Source organism: Filicampus tigris, chromosome 12 (genome assembly GCF_054856515.1).
Source record: "Filicampus tigris isolate MCC_2025a chromosome 12, RoL_Ftig_1.0, whole genome shotgun sequence".
Classification (NCBI taxonomy): Eukaryota; Metazoa; Chordata; class Actinopteri; order Syngnathiformes; family Syngnathidae; genus Filicampus; species Filicampus tigris.
This window is the reverse complement of record NC_141228.1, coordinates 7,266,551-7,280,421: the sequence shown is the minus strand read 5'-3', so window position 1 is coordinate 7,280,421 and position 13,871 is coordinate 7,266,551. Positions and strand designations below refer to the sequence as shown.

The following is a 13,871-nucleotide window of genomic DNA, read 5'->3' as shown; positions in this document are numbered from 1 at the left end:
TCTCTAATGTTGTTCTTTATAAAGGCAAAGTAATGACATAATCGGATCAGTTTTTGCCACATTTGCAATTCATTGTTCTGCTCCTTCTGGTGTGGCTGCTTTGGCCACTTGGGGGCAGTATAATACAGAAATACGGATATTCATGGAAGAGGTCACTCCTCACTAAGCCACAGTAATATTAGTCCTTTGCTGAGGGTGAGGAATTCATGCCTGTGAGTATTGTTATTGTCTTCTTGGTCCGCCACCGTTTTTGTTCACATATCGGTTGCTTCAGGTGTTGTAACGCCGCAACACAAATGCAATTTGTTAGCCAGTCTATGCCATTTTGCACTGTTTATTAACTTTAAACTGAACAGACTTATCGAAAGCAAAGCTATGTGTTTGTTTTAAATACACAATGCCTACTTCTCTTTGCTTCATTTTTAGTTTGTCAGTAAACAACAACTGGGAGGGCATCAAAACAGCTTTAAACCGCTTTTTGAAAAATTGTCCTGCCACCTGCCAAACTGCTGAATGGTGGGATGTGAGTTGAGCACACTACATCTAAAGTTTATCATCTTCTACGTCAAAGCAAAAATTATTGGCCGATCCACTGCTCATATCTCCCAAAAAGTTGTAAGACCGGCCACTCATATTTCAAGGCACACGTTTAATAGACAGCATTTTTATTTACTTCACACTATTTCACAGCCTGCACTTTTTTTTGTAGGAATACAGGAGTTCAATTAACACTTCTCCTGTACATTCTTTTAAAAGTATCTGTACTTCTACTGAGTACTTTTGCCACCTCTGCCACCGCCCAAAACACTCAACACCAGATTTCAGCGCCACTTGTCAATCAGGAGAAATCAAAGCCCGCCATGCAGTGAGAGGCTGATTGTTAACACTCATTATGTGACAGAAAGCGGCACACTAGCTTACGTCAGAAGTTGCTATTGGTGTTATGCTCGTAACACTCTGCGTGGCAGCTGTAACTATCATAAAAGCCTCATAGTCAACTGGTCACTTTAACTCAGCAATCACCATGGAAACATAATTAGAAAACACAACAGTTAGCTCCTGCAGCTATGACACTTTTCTCTCCACTCGATACAGGTTCTTTGGGAAAGTGCTTACCTGTCACTGCGGCACAGTTTGCTGTCAGAGTGAGTGTGAAACAAGCAAGCCGCCGCAACAGCCGGCAGCCAGGACCCGCCATCAGTCACCCACTGCCACACACACACACACACGCGCCACGGAGATGTCTAACTAACCAGTCTCTGAGGTACGTGGCAAGGCCACCCTGAAGCCTGGAAGCAGAGGCAGCGGCAATGCCTCCCTGCTGTCAGCACTATCAACCTGCTTTGTGTGTGTGTGTGTGTGTGTGTGCGTGTGCGCGCGTGTGTGCGCACGTCAGATAAGGTGCCCTCATATGTTTCCGTGAAGCAGACCAAACTTCTGTGAAAGCCACCAGCTCCCTGCTGAAGCTGCACTTCAGTAGCAGATGCTGCTTTTTCACAGGCAAAGCACATTTCTCGCTTCTCTCAAAGGGTGGCCACTTTAGTACAAAGCCCTAATCCTTCCTAACTATTGTTTCTGTGTCTACATAGCAGCCATGCACATGCACAAAAATGCATGATGGAAGTCTATAAGTTGGGCTTGGACAAAGTAAGGTCGTGGGGCGCATATGGCCCACCGAGAATTTACATGATCAAGAGTCCGGTGAATGTTGTTACATTAATATCGTATTTTCCCCTTAAAATTGGTGGAAAGTGGAAGTCAACCCAAACATATTTTTTTCAAGAAGATGTTCTATGCAGGCGGCACGGTGGTCGACTGGTTAGCTAGTCCGCCTCCCAGTTCAGAGGTCGTGGGTTCAATCCCGGCTCTGGCCTCCCTGTGTGGGGTGAGCATGTTCTCCCCGTGCCTGCGTGAGTTTTCTCCTGGTACTCCGGCTTCCTCCCACATTCCAAAAACATGCATGGTAAGATGATTGGACACTCTAAATTGCCCGTAGGTGTGATTGTGAGTGCGGATGTTTGTTTGTCTCAGTGTGCCCTGCTATTGGCTGGCAACCAATTCAGGGTGTCCCCCGCCTACTGCCCAAAGACAGCTGGGATAGGCTCCAGCATGTCCACGACCCTTGTGAGGATAAGCGGTAGAGTTAATGAATGAATGAATGTTCTATGCAAGCCCACTAGTTGAAACAACGCATTCTGATAAATATTGCGTTTCTGGAATAAGAGTTAATCCGTTTTTAGCCATCTCTGTGGGCGGCCATTTTGTCACTTCTGTCGACTGAAAATGACATCATAACTGCTCAGGGCTCAGGTAACGACGACTCAGGGCTCGGCTTTAGAAAACAGGCGAGCTGTGATTGGTCGTTACCTGAGCCATGGGTAGTTGTGATGTCATTTTCAGTCGACAGAAATGACAAAATGGCCGCCCCCTGAGATGGCTAAAAAGGGGGGGATTTTGCTGCTTAACTCATATTGCACAAACACACTATTAATCACAATGCCGTGTTTCAACTAGTGGGCCTGCTGGGAAAATATTCTTTAAAAAATGTTTGGGTTGATTTCCGCTTAAATTATTTATTTGTTTCATGAAATAATGGTTGCTTGATTTATTCAAAGTAATGAACAACATGTATTTATTTTGTTTTCATCAAATAACTTGTCAGTTAATAATAATCAATTTCATTTTAAATTCAAATTAACCGGGCCTGTTGCTGTGGTCGGTCCTTTAACTGAACACAAATGTTGGTCCACCTGATATGCAAAGGGGAAGTTAAGTCAAAAGTTTTCTTTACAATAATATGTTGTATGCAGCCCCACTAGTCTAAACACGGCATTCTGTTTAATATTGTATTTGTTGAATATGAATTAAGCCGTTAAATCCACTCGTTTGTGCCCATCTCAGGGGATGACCATTTTGCCACCCACTTCCCTAAGGCCTCAGCTTGCCAAGTTCACCTGACCAATCACAGAAAACAGGTGAGCCGTGATGGTCAGTACCCTTAGGCACTGTGATGTCATTTTCAGTCGACAGCAAGTGGCAAAATGGCTGCTCCCTGACATGGATAAAAACAAGTTGATTTTTTTTCTGCTTGATTCATATTCTACAAATACAATATTAAAGTGGAAGTTAACCCGAACAATTTTTTCCAGAATATATTCTATGCGGGCCCACCAGTCTAAACACGGCATTCTGATTAATATTGCATTTGTGGAATAAGAGAAAACCATCCATTTTGAGCTAGCTCAGAGGGCGGCCATTTTGTCACTTCTGTCGGCTGAAGATGAAAACTAAGTTGCTCAGGGTACACATAATGTCCAATCACGGCTCACCTGTTTTCTGAAGCTGAGCCATGATTGGTCAGATAACGACTATTGGTCAGATAACGACCTGAATGGCTACAAGTGGCGCAGAATGCTGTATTTCAGCTAGTGGGCCTGCATAGAACATATTCTGGAAAAAAAAATGTTTGGGTTGACTTCCACTTGAATCGCAATACCCTGTTTAGACTACTGGGGGCGCAAAGAACATTTATAGAAAAGTAGAATTGAAAAATAAGATTTTTTAGAAATAGAAAATATAGAAAAAAAAATTATTCAAAAAACACTGATAAACATGATCGGATAATTATCACAATCAGATATGAGTTGAATTTATTCCATGACCACTCTCATAATTCAAAGCACTTGTATCTCAAAGCATCATTCGCCATTAAATAATAAACACAGCATGACATTTATAACAGTGTCGATTTTTTTAAAAACTCTTTTTGTGACTGCAAAGTTTCCCTTATGTGCTCTGTATGTTTGAGTGGGAGCTTTAACTATTTTGGGATACAATCACTCTACATACATCTTGTTCAAGGAGATAACGTGCCTATTTATGGTGTAATGGAACTCTCTGATTACAGAAAACACATACAGCTGATAGTAGGGTGAAAATGGAAAAAGAATGATTAAAAGAGGACAGACAACAAAGCAAACTAATAAGGAAGATTTTTTTTATTAGTAGACACCACCAAAAACTGAGAGCGATGTAAGGACAGTTTGTGGCAGAAGAGACTGACAAAAGAAAACACACATGAGCATTGTCGTAGCGTTATGGAACGGACAAAAACACAAACGTGAGGGGGAAGAGTGATGGATGAGGCTATGAAAGGTTGACCACTGCGGCCCAGTGAATATATGTAGGTTCCGTTAAAGTAGAGCTGCAGAGAATTTGGGTTTAAAATACCTCAAACAGAAACGTTTGCAGACAAGAAAAGAAGAGCAAAATAACACTTTGTGCAGCTGTCAGTCAATCATTCACTGATGCGAATTCACGTCAACAACAAAGTGAGACGTCATGTTGTCTCCTCACACTTCTCAGTGCTTTAGAACTAAAACATGTCTTTACGCCTACGCTGCTTGGAGCTCCCCGGAATTCCGATACAAAAGACTGACAGGATATCCTAAATGGAGAAACATTCCAACAACACACTCTAACCTCCACCAAGGAGGTTATGTTTTCTTTGGATCATTTCTTTGGCTGACATGCCGACATTTTTTGATATCGAAGTCAACTTTTTGTTTTGTTGATGTTTTTTCTTTTCAATGATCCAAAATTCCAGAAAGCTTCCAGAAACTCTCCATAGAAAGTTTAGATGGGACCTTGTACCTTCCTGTAATAACTTCAATCTTACTTGACTCGCCCTGCAGTAAATTGTGTGCATATCAATATTTTCTTGACTTTTGGTTAAATCAGATTACTTTAAACAGTATTATGTAGCAACATGTTTTTTGTTTTTTCAAACCAAATTTAAGATAACTAACATGTAATTAACACATTTTCAGTATATTTATTCACATTCATTCCAGCAAATTGCTATTTGTTCTTATTGATTCATACGTACAAATTCAATTGATCAACTTTTAATCTTCCAGGAATGTTCCAACGCTTAAAACTCAGGCCAGGCTGTCGTTTGTCGTTCTCACGTAGGACGTTAATAGTTTTAACCAGATCTAGAGGTGTACTGGCATTAGAGTATGTAAAAGTGTCTGAAACTGCATTATGACATTTTGTCTCCCTCGTCAACAAGATTACACTCACTTGCAATCACTATGACACATATTGTGTTGAACGCTCAGGCTCAAAGGAGTCCTTATACAAAGGATGAGAACGCAAGTCATCTCTCTGGGTTCTGGCAACATGTGATTCCCACCATATTTCATAGATGAAACAATCTATTAGTGAAAGAAAAAAGTATGCATTGCATTAAAAGCTCCAGATGTGTGGAGCATTATCTTAATCATGAATAGTGCTTAACACATTTATTAGACCACCTGCCACAGAAATGAGAAGAGACCATCCAATATAATCAATATTGGGGCTCCTTCATTTTCACTGCTCTCACCGTTTTCAGCATGTTGAACAGGAATGAGGATGTACTGTTCATACATGTTATATTTTTAAACACTGTTTCAAGTGAATTTGACTACTCCACCAAAAGCATATTGCTCGCTATGATGCCTGCTAGCCAAACGCTGAGCTGCACTGTACATGTTTAGAGAGTAAACTAGTGACTAGAGCACGGGTGAGTAACATTTCCTGTTGTTTACCTAATAAGTTCCATGTTGGATCTTGGTATGCCTCTGTATTGTACCCCCCCAAAAAACTGAATACAAAAACAACAACTTCTTACAAGCTGTCTTTGACCCACCTAAAATGGGGTCGCAACCCACTAGTTGAGAATAACTGCTTTATGTGGTGGTCTACTAAATTTGTTAAGGAGGAAGTCAACGCAAATAGTTGAAATAAGGTATTCTGATAAATATTGCGTTTATAGATTAAGAGTTAATCCACTTGTTTTTAACCAATCTCTGGGGGCGGCTCAGCTTCAGAAAACAGGTCAGCCGTGATTGGTCATTACCTGAGCCCTGAGTAGTTGTGATGTTATTTTCAGTCAACAGAAGGCAAAATGGCCGCCCCCTGAGATGGCTAAAAACGGGTGGATTTTGCTGCTTAATTTATATTCCACAATTGCAAAATTAATCAGAATGCCGTGTTTCAACTAGTGGGCCTGCTGGGAACATATCCTGAAAAAAATATGTTTGGGTAAATTTCCTCCTTAAGCACTTTCGTCTATTGTATAATGATCAGAGCTTGGCAGTCCGACCTGGGGGCGACACGTTTTTAAAAAAGGGTCAGATTAAGCAAAGGCGGAGTTGGATTTTAGTCCGGCCCACTAATCGTCCCTCATGCGTGTGACGTGGGCGCAAGGCGGCCAAAGTTCCTCTCAAACTACTCTGCGAAATGGGCAAACGACAAAACTCCAAACGCGCCGACGGAATGCAAGGACGGAAGCGCTTTAAAAGGACGAGGACGGACGGGGTCAGAGGATGATAGTTTTTATGAATAAGGACGGAGGGACGAGCACGGAAGGGTACGCAGGTCGCCGATGGAGGACGGACTGGCAAAAAGGGTCACGTGCCCAGCTCTGATAATTATTATTACATTAAATAAGGTGCTTGATATGAAGGCACAGAAACATCAACAAATGACACCTTGTCCTAGATAAACATGTGCCCCCTCACTCATTGTCCCCCCATTCCACCTCGGGCTCATCGTCCAGCCTGAGGATGAGGTAGGAGAGCAGCTGAAAGAGGTTCTGCCACAGCAGCACGGCCACGTAAAAGTAAATGTCGCTTACGTCCGTCTGGCATATGTCGCCGGCGTAGCTCATGTCGCATACGCACAGGAACTTGTTGATCAGGTTGCGGCAGTAGCCTCCGTTCAGACACGGGTTGGATTTACACTCGTCCACCTCCATCTCACACCTGTAGCCACACATAGCGATGGAGAAAACATTCAGCAAACATTCTTGTTTATATTTTATTTCTTCATTATGAAACATCATGAAAGCACTCCGCTGCAAGTATTGTTATACTGTATATATTATAGTATACTGTAGAGGTAAAAATAACAACAGGTGTTCATTTTGAGTTGTGTGTCAATGCCGATGCTAAGCTAACGTCCATGACATTGGACCCTGCTAACATGGCCTCCACCTTGGTGTGTTTGTTACCCTCTAGTCTACTTTAAATCTGTTGATCTATGACAAGAGAGCAGCACAACCCGGAAACATGTGACCAGTCTCTGTCTCTGTTGATGGCCGCTTACCGGCACTGTGACAAATTGCGGCCAATTCTGGAACTTAAACTCTGGACTTGAACTGCTACTTCAGAAAGGGTTATTTTATGTAGCCCGGACACTATTTTCTGTGTGTTGAATCCGAGGTCTGTTGGTTCCAGGTCGGTTAAATTGAGGTTCCACTGTACTTGTACGGTTTCCTTTGCTACATACAATGCGGCCGTTTACATTCACTTCTGTGTACTGTAATTATTTATGTGGAGTTGCTGGAGCAGGTAACGACCAATCACGCCTCAGCTTTAGAAAACAGGCGAGCTGTGATTGGTCTTTCCCTAAGCCCTGGGTAGTTGTGATGTCATTTTCAGTCCACAGAAGTGACAAAATGGCCGCCCCCAGAGATGGCTAAAAACGAGTGGATTAACTCTTATTCCACAAACGCAATATTAATCAGAATGCCGTGTTTCAACTCGTGGGCCTGCTGGGAAAATGAAAAAAATATGTTTGGGTTGATTTCCACTTTAATGTTTTTCTTTTCCCATTCATAAAATGAGATGAGATGCACCTGTTAGTAAATAGACAGACTTTAGTAATACATGGTGCCTCATTGAAATGGAAAGGGTCTGCATTAAACACTGACTGTTAAACTACTGTAAGTAGCAACTGTTTGTTCATGATTTACATTGAGTTTTATAATTTCGTTTCAAACTTATTAAGGCTTTATTGTTGTAACCTTATTGTAATTCACGACAAATTCCAAGGTGGTGTCCGTCATACCGGTGTCCAGCGAAGCCAGGCGGGCAGGCACATGACAACTCGCGCTCAGTGCAGTTGCCACCATTGAAGCATGTGTAGTTTTTGATGTCATTTCCACACACCGACACAGGAAGCTTGGGCCGCCTAGGAAAGGACATGGAGATTAAAAACTCCTATCAAACACTTTGTTGTCAAATGTATCAGCCAACAAAACAGTCATGTGGGACTACTCGTATTATTTGATTCCGTTTTGTAACACACCGGAGAGGCAAAAGATGCTTACAAAACCCGACCAGTGTAATCAGAATATCTACCTCGAGAAATGACACGAAATCTCATGCGTAGGAAAGAAAAGGCCAAACATTCCCTCATGGAGCAGTCAAAATATCTTTGGGTAATGTAGAATTCATCCCTAAATAAAAAAATTCAAGCATTTATTTTTTCCTGCCTTCTTTTGACAAACACACAACTTTGGGACAACAACAATCATTTTCAAACCACAGCTGTCACTCATTCTAGGCTGTGGGTATGCGTTTTTAAACAAACACTGGCGGAGGCAGTGATAATATTAGCTTTGCTTGGTGTTTTGTTGAAAAAAAATAAAATAAAAAAAAGAGATGTTGAGCATGACATTTGTGGAAACAAAAGAGGAAACAAACAGGGAGCACCTGAGAAAAGGGTAAAAGAAAAAAAATAATACTTACATATTTCTGACAACAATGTACCAAGGAATTTCTTCAACCCGTTCACTGGAGAGAAACACAAGGAGAGATGGGGGAAGGCGGTGGAAAGCGACACAAACAAAACAAAGTCATTTTGATGAAAACTTTACAGCGCGGATGTTCCCAGTGAAGGGAGACGTGTGGCTTCACTTGTCGGGTGGCTTGCTTGCAAAGGTTCTAGTGCACGGGGAGAAAAAAAAAAATGCAAGGAGCTGCGTGTTTATGGAATAAATGGTTGGCGGCGTTCCCCTGCCTGTTCTCCGAGGCAAACAGGAGATGAGAGGGAAAGAAAGTGCCGCCGTACCAGTGAGACACCGCAGCAGACGGAGGCCTTTTCTGGCTGACACTAGAATAGAAATTCATCTTCAGATGAGCTCGCTGCAGGCGTAGGCAGCGATGGAGGAACATTAGCATGTGTAGCATCTTGTCTGTCTCACGGTGCCGTCCCTCGTCTGAGCAATTTAGCATCGTTTATATGTGCTTGCTAACTAACCATGCTCCCAAAACTGTTCAGATAGTGACAAAAGTCGCCTTCACACGATGAAATGTTTGCATCACATCAACAATGATGCGAGGGAAAATATCACGGGACACAATTGAATGAAATCCAATACAAGAGCTGTAGCAAAAATTTGCAATACTGATTTAAAAGTATTGCTTTTGATTGACGCAGTCAGAGATGTACTCATTAGGCAATATGTTTACTCAGTCAAAGAGGTTTTCATTACCTTTTTGAGGTTTATTATACCAAAAGGACTTAATTTTGTAGATGAGTACAGCATGCATTTCTTATGTTAACTTTGTAAAACACGATTATTAGTCAAGCTTTTTCTTCATTCATTAATAATAGAATAATAACTAAATCAAGTGGCACATTTTTGGCATATTCAGGAGGTACATATAGTACACAGGTGTCGAACGTAAGGCCCGGGGGCCAAATCCGGCCCGCGACATCATTTTATGTGTCTCGCGAAGACAAATCATGTGTGTTGACTTGACATGTTTTTTTGAAATTGTCTTCACAACATATTATCTATTTCAAGCATTTGTTACCAATCCTTCATTTAAAATACATTGAAAAATATTTGAACAAACTATTTACTGGCTTCTGATTTCAAAACTAGTGATCCATCAATTAAAGTAAAAGTAAGTAAGTCAAGTAAAATCCACCCGGCGGCAGCCATTTTGTCACTTTTTGTCGACTGAAAATGGCATCCGAGTTGCTCAGGGCTCGGGTAACAACCAATCACGGCTCAGCTTCAGAAAACAGCTGAGGTTCAGAAAACAGCTGAGCCGTGATTGGTTGTTACCTGAGCCCCGAGCAACTATGATGTCATTCTCAGTCGACAGCAAGTGACAAAATGGCCACCCCCTGAGGTAGCTAAAAAGGGGTGGATTTTGCTTCTTTAATCATATTCAACATACACAATTACAATCAGAATGCCGTGTTTAGACTAGTGGGGCTGCATACAGCATTTATGAAATACAATGACTCTTGTTTTGGATCTCACACAATCGTGCTGGTGTACCTAAGGAGGAACTAGTGAATAAACAACTGTATTGATGTATTCTTTATTCTACCAGGCGGAACTTACTTGCAGAGAGGTCCTGTGTAGTTATCAGGGCACAGACAGGCATACCTGTCAGGTCCATGCAAGCAGGTGCCTCCATGTGCACACAGGTGATTTTCACAGATGTCAACCTCTTCCTCACAGTCCAGTCCTATGTATCCAAGTTCGCAAGAGCACTCGTAGGTCAGCCCGTTGATGCTGCAGTTGCCGTGGATACAAGGACTGGAGGCGCAAGTGTCGGTGAAGAAGCCACAATGCCTCCCTGCCCAGCCCTCAGCACAGCTGCAGTTGTAGTAGTTAAATAAGTCCTGGCACTCCCCTCCATTCAAGCACGGATTGGGCGTACACACAGATGCCCCGCTGCAACCGACCCGCGGAGGATTGAGTGACGTCTGGATGAATTTCTCCTCCTGCAAACGTGGAAGGTTCACCTGAGAAGAGCTGAAGTAAGGCAGCGCAATCCCGCCCATCTCCACTGTGCCGAGGCACCCTGCCAGCGACCACCCAACGTCAGGGGCCAAACCTCCCAGGAAGATGTCTACTCCCTCCCTGAGGAAGTCCAGGTTGCCCCCGTGACCGCTGGAGGTGACGGCTTCATCTACTTCATCGTCCACCACCAGAGTCCACTGCGACATATTAGCCCACGGTGCATTCATGAACAAGTGGACGTTGTGCCACTCGCCATCACTGACAGATCTCATGCTGTTGAGGCTGACTGTGGACTCTCCTCGCTTGTCTTCCTCCACCCCTCCTGCGTCTCTGGTGGAGCTCTGAAGCTCCACGAAGACGAAGCCATCCTGGACAGAGAGGGTGACGAAGGCAGAGTCCTTCTCCGCATGGAGGATGGCTGCACTCCGTTTCCGAGTGCGCAAGTTCACAGAGAGGTTGGTTAGGTTGCGGGATATGTGACCATTTCCTTGATAGACCAGCACGGTGCTGTCATTCAGGAAAGTGGCATTGGAGTAACCTAGGAGGGCATGAAAAGTCGTATGAGCTACGACATGCACTTAAAAACACCTCACTTGTTTTGTTGTCAGCACCTTTGTCCGGCCTAATGGCGTCTCCATCAATCAGCTTTTTTGTTCCATTCAAGTCTTAGACCAGTTGTGACTTGTCTCGTTAAGTCTACGCCTGTATATGCTACGGGTCAGGCCAGTTAATTGAGCGTTTTCCTCTCTTCCAATCAAAGTCAGCAAAGCCCCGATTATCAAATGTGTCGCTGAAAGACTACGCTGCGTGGCTGGAGTTACTTTCCTTCCAGATCTGCTTGGAAAATGGTCTGGCCCACCAATTACAAAACATATCTATATGTAACTCACTATTTTCAGTGGGTGTGGTCAGGTCAACACCGAGTTTGGCCGATCCACTTACCACGTGATTCTGACATGAAACGGCATGGTGCCTGCTGTTTTTTTTTGTGTTTTTTTGCATGTTTTTGTTTTGCAAAAGAGCAGCAGCAGAACAAAACAGCCAAGATTCAAACCGCCTAACCTTCGGTCACCGGGTAGCCTGCTCTGTGAACTGAGCCACAGTTGCCCAGCAGGACCAGCATGTTGCTGGGGCCCTGCCAGGAACTGGTGACCAGCTGGAGTTGTGCTGGTGTCACCAGCTACCAGCAAGGCAACAACCGCATGTTGGTGTTGCTGGGTGGCTTTGGATCAGTTGCTAGAGACACCAGTCACCAATGGTTCAGTTGGTGACACCAGCAAGACCAGCACCAAAACACAACAGCACCATGCTATGTTGTTTTTTTTGTTTTTGTATGTTTTTTTTTTTAGCCGGGATAACCAATTAGGAAGCTTTTTGAAGCTTGCCCGGTTTCTGGATATAAATAGAGAAGCAACCGGTTGTTTTGAGTATTAGTATAATGTGTCTCCCAAGTCATTCACTAAAATAACAATGACAAGGTGAATAGTTTGCAACCACAGGGCAGTTATCAGACAAGCTAACAGTTTGCCAACTATTTCTATTTCTTCTCTACCAATACACTTTCTTCATTGTATTTTCCTACAGTCTTGATGCCCTGTAGCACCGTGCCACCACTCAAAGGTCAATCTTGGTATTATGACATAAGTCTGCTTAGGCGAAATAAGACCACGCTTGCCATTTTTTTTCCTTGTTGTGCATGAAGTCTCTCGCATTTCTCTCGCGGAATCACAGTGTCGCATTGCAGTTGTTTTTTTCATGTTTGTTGTGGAAGGCTACTTGCGCAACGGACTTGAATTTTAATGTTCGCTATTCAAATGATGATTCACTCAAAACCCATTTCAAGCAAACTACATGCAATTCATGTGTAAAGTGGTATTCATTAGTTGTGGTAGTAGTAACTAGTTACTCAAGTGAATTAACACTTATGGGGTTCACTTACAGGGCAAAGGATTAATAATACGGGTTCAAGCCAATCCTACTTTAGTACTTCTTGGAGTAGGGTGTGGGTGGATTGAGGTTGCTAAGCAAGTAAGTATGTTATATGATCGGACCCCAGAGACAAGTCAAAGGTTATATACTTTATTGTAAGATGAATAGTATTATGATGGAGTGTAGGAATTGTCATTACATTTTTCTAGGAAATCATGCTTAGCTGAAAGGTCGCAATTACAAAATAACTGTTATAGATATTAGATATTAACTTCACATTTTCCCCTAATGTAGTGGGAGAGAGAGACCAGGCTGGGCTTCCAATAGCGAAAATCCATGTATAATTGGCGCCTATTGAAATGCATTGGAAAATAAAAACAATTCAACTCAATAAATTCTGCCCAGAATCCTGATAAACATTCAATATGAGTTCCCCCCCCCCCACACACACACACACAAAAAAAAAGGAGGAGGGGGGGGGGCAAAACAAAAAAAATTGAAAAATATAAAAACAAGTCAGTAAATATGCAAATCCACAAGTGATGAACTGTGAGTATGTGGGGGTCCACTCTATTGTGGATTTTCCCACAATGAGACAAACACATGATCATCCAACTCTGTTTTCATAACATATGCAACAAACAAATACAGCCAACAATGGAAAATCCGATCCAAAGTCCGAAACCTTTCAATGAATTAGTGACTCACCAGACAATTGATTAGTTACACCTCATCCCCCTCTAATGTATCGCAACGATTTAATTTGATTGACACTGTCAGAGAGGTATTAATGTAACAATATCTTTATCATTGGAATTGGAGTTGTGTATGCCGGCTGCACATCATACTAAGAGCTGTTTATAACATTTTGAGTCTAATGTTGTGGCATGTGAGTACAGTACACAAAATCACTTAACTGTTTTTGCATGGAAATGGAATAAATCTTAGCATCTGACTGATGGCTTTACTTACATTCATACCCTTGGTTGAGTATCTTGCACTCAGCGTCCGCAGGGCACGGAGACAGTTCGCACCATCTGACATCTTCACAATGCCGCCCTGCTGTGCTGGGTGGGCACGTGCAGGTGAAATCGTCCCACATGTTGTAGCAAATCCCCCCGTTTAGACAAGGGTTCCTCTGAAGAAGAGACAATGATAAAAGTAGGGTCCTGTCAGATCATTTGGAAACCTTTGTATTCATTATGAAATCCAACTGCAGTACTGTATGCGTGTACCTTGAATTACGAGTTACAAGCTCATAACTCAATTTGCTCATATAACAAGTCAATATGCCCAACTGGAGTAAACTGAAATTCCATCAATCCGGAACAGACATCAAGCT

At 42.6% G+C, this 13,871-nt stretch overlaps 1 protein-coding gene across 3 annotated transcripts in view; it reads right to left on the bottom strand.

Annotated features, from left to right (window-relative positions):
• crb1 (crumbs cell polarity complex component 1) overlaps positions 1-13,871 on the bottom strand; it is a 30,657-nt gene that overhangs the window by 3,356 nt on the left and 13,430 nt on the right. For all 3 annotated transcript variants that reach the window (XM_086046588.1, XM_086046585.1, XM_086046586.1), the window contains 5 exons: positions 13,502-13,667; positions 10,196-11,138; positions 8,583-8,627; positions 7,900-8,022; positions 6,686-6,812 (listed from right to left, as the gene is read on the bottom strand). In XM_086046588.1, coding sequence (XP_085902714.1) covers positions 6,686-6,812; positions 7,900-8,022; positions 8,583-8,627; positions 10,196-11,138; positions 13,502-13,667 — 1,404 coding nt within the window. The remainder of the gene's footprint in view (positions 1-6,685; positions 6,813-7,899; positions 8,023-8,582; positions 8,628-10,195; positions 11,139-13,501; positions 13,668-13,871) is intronic.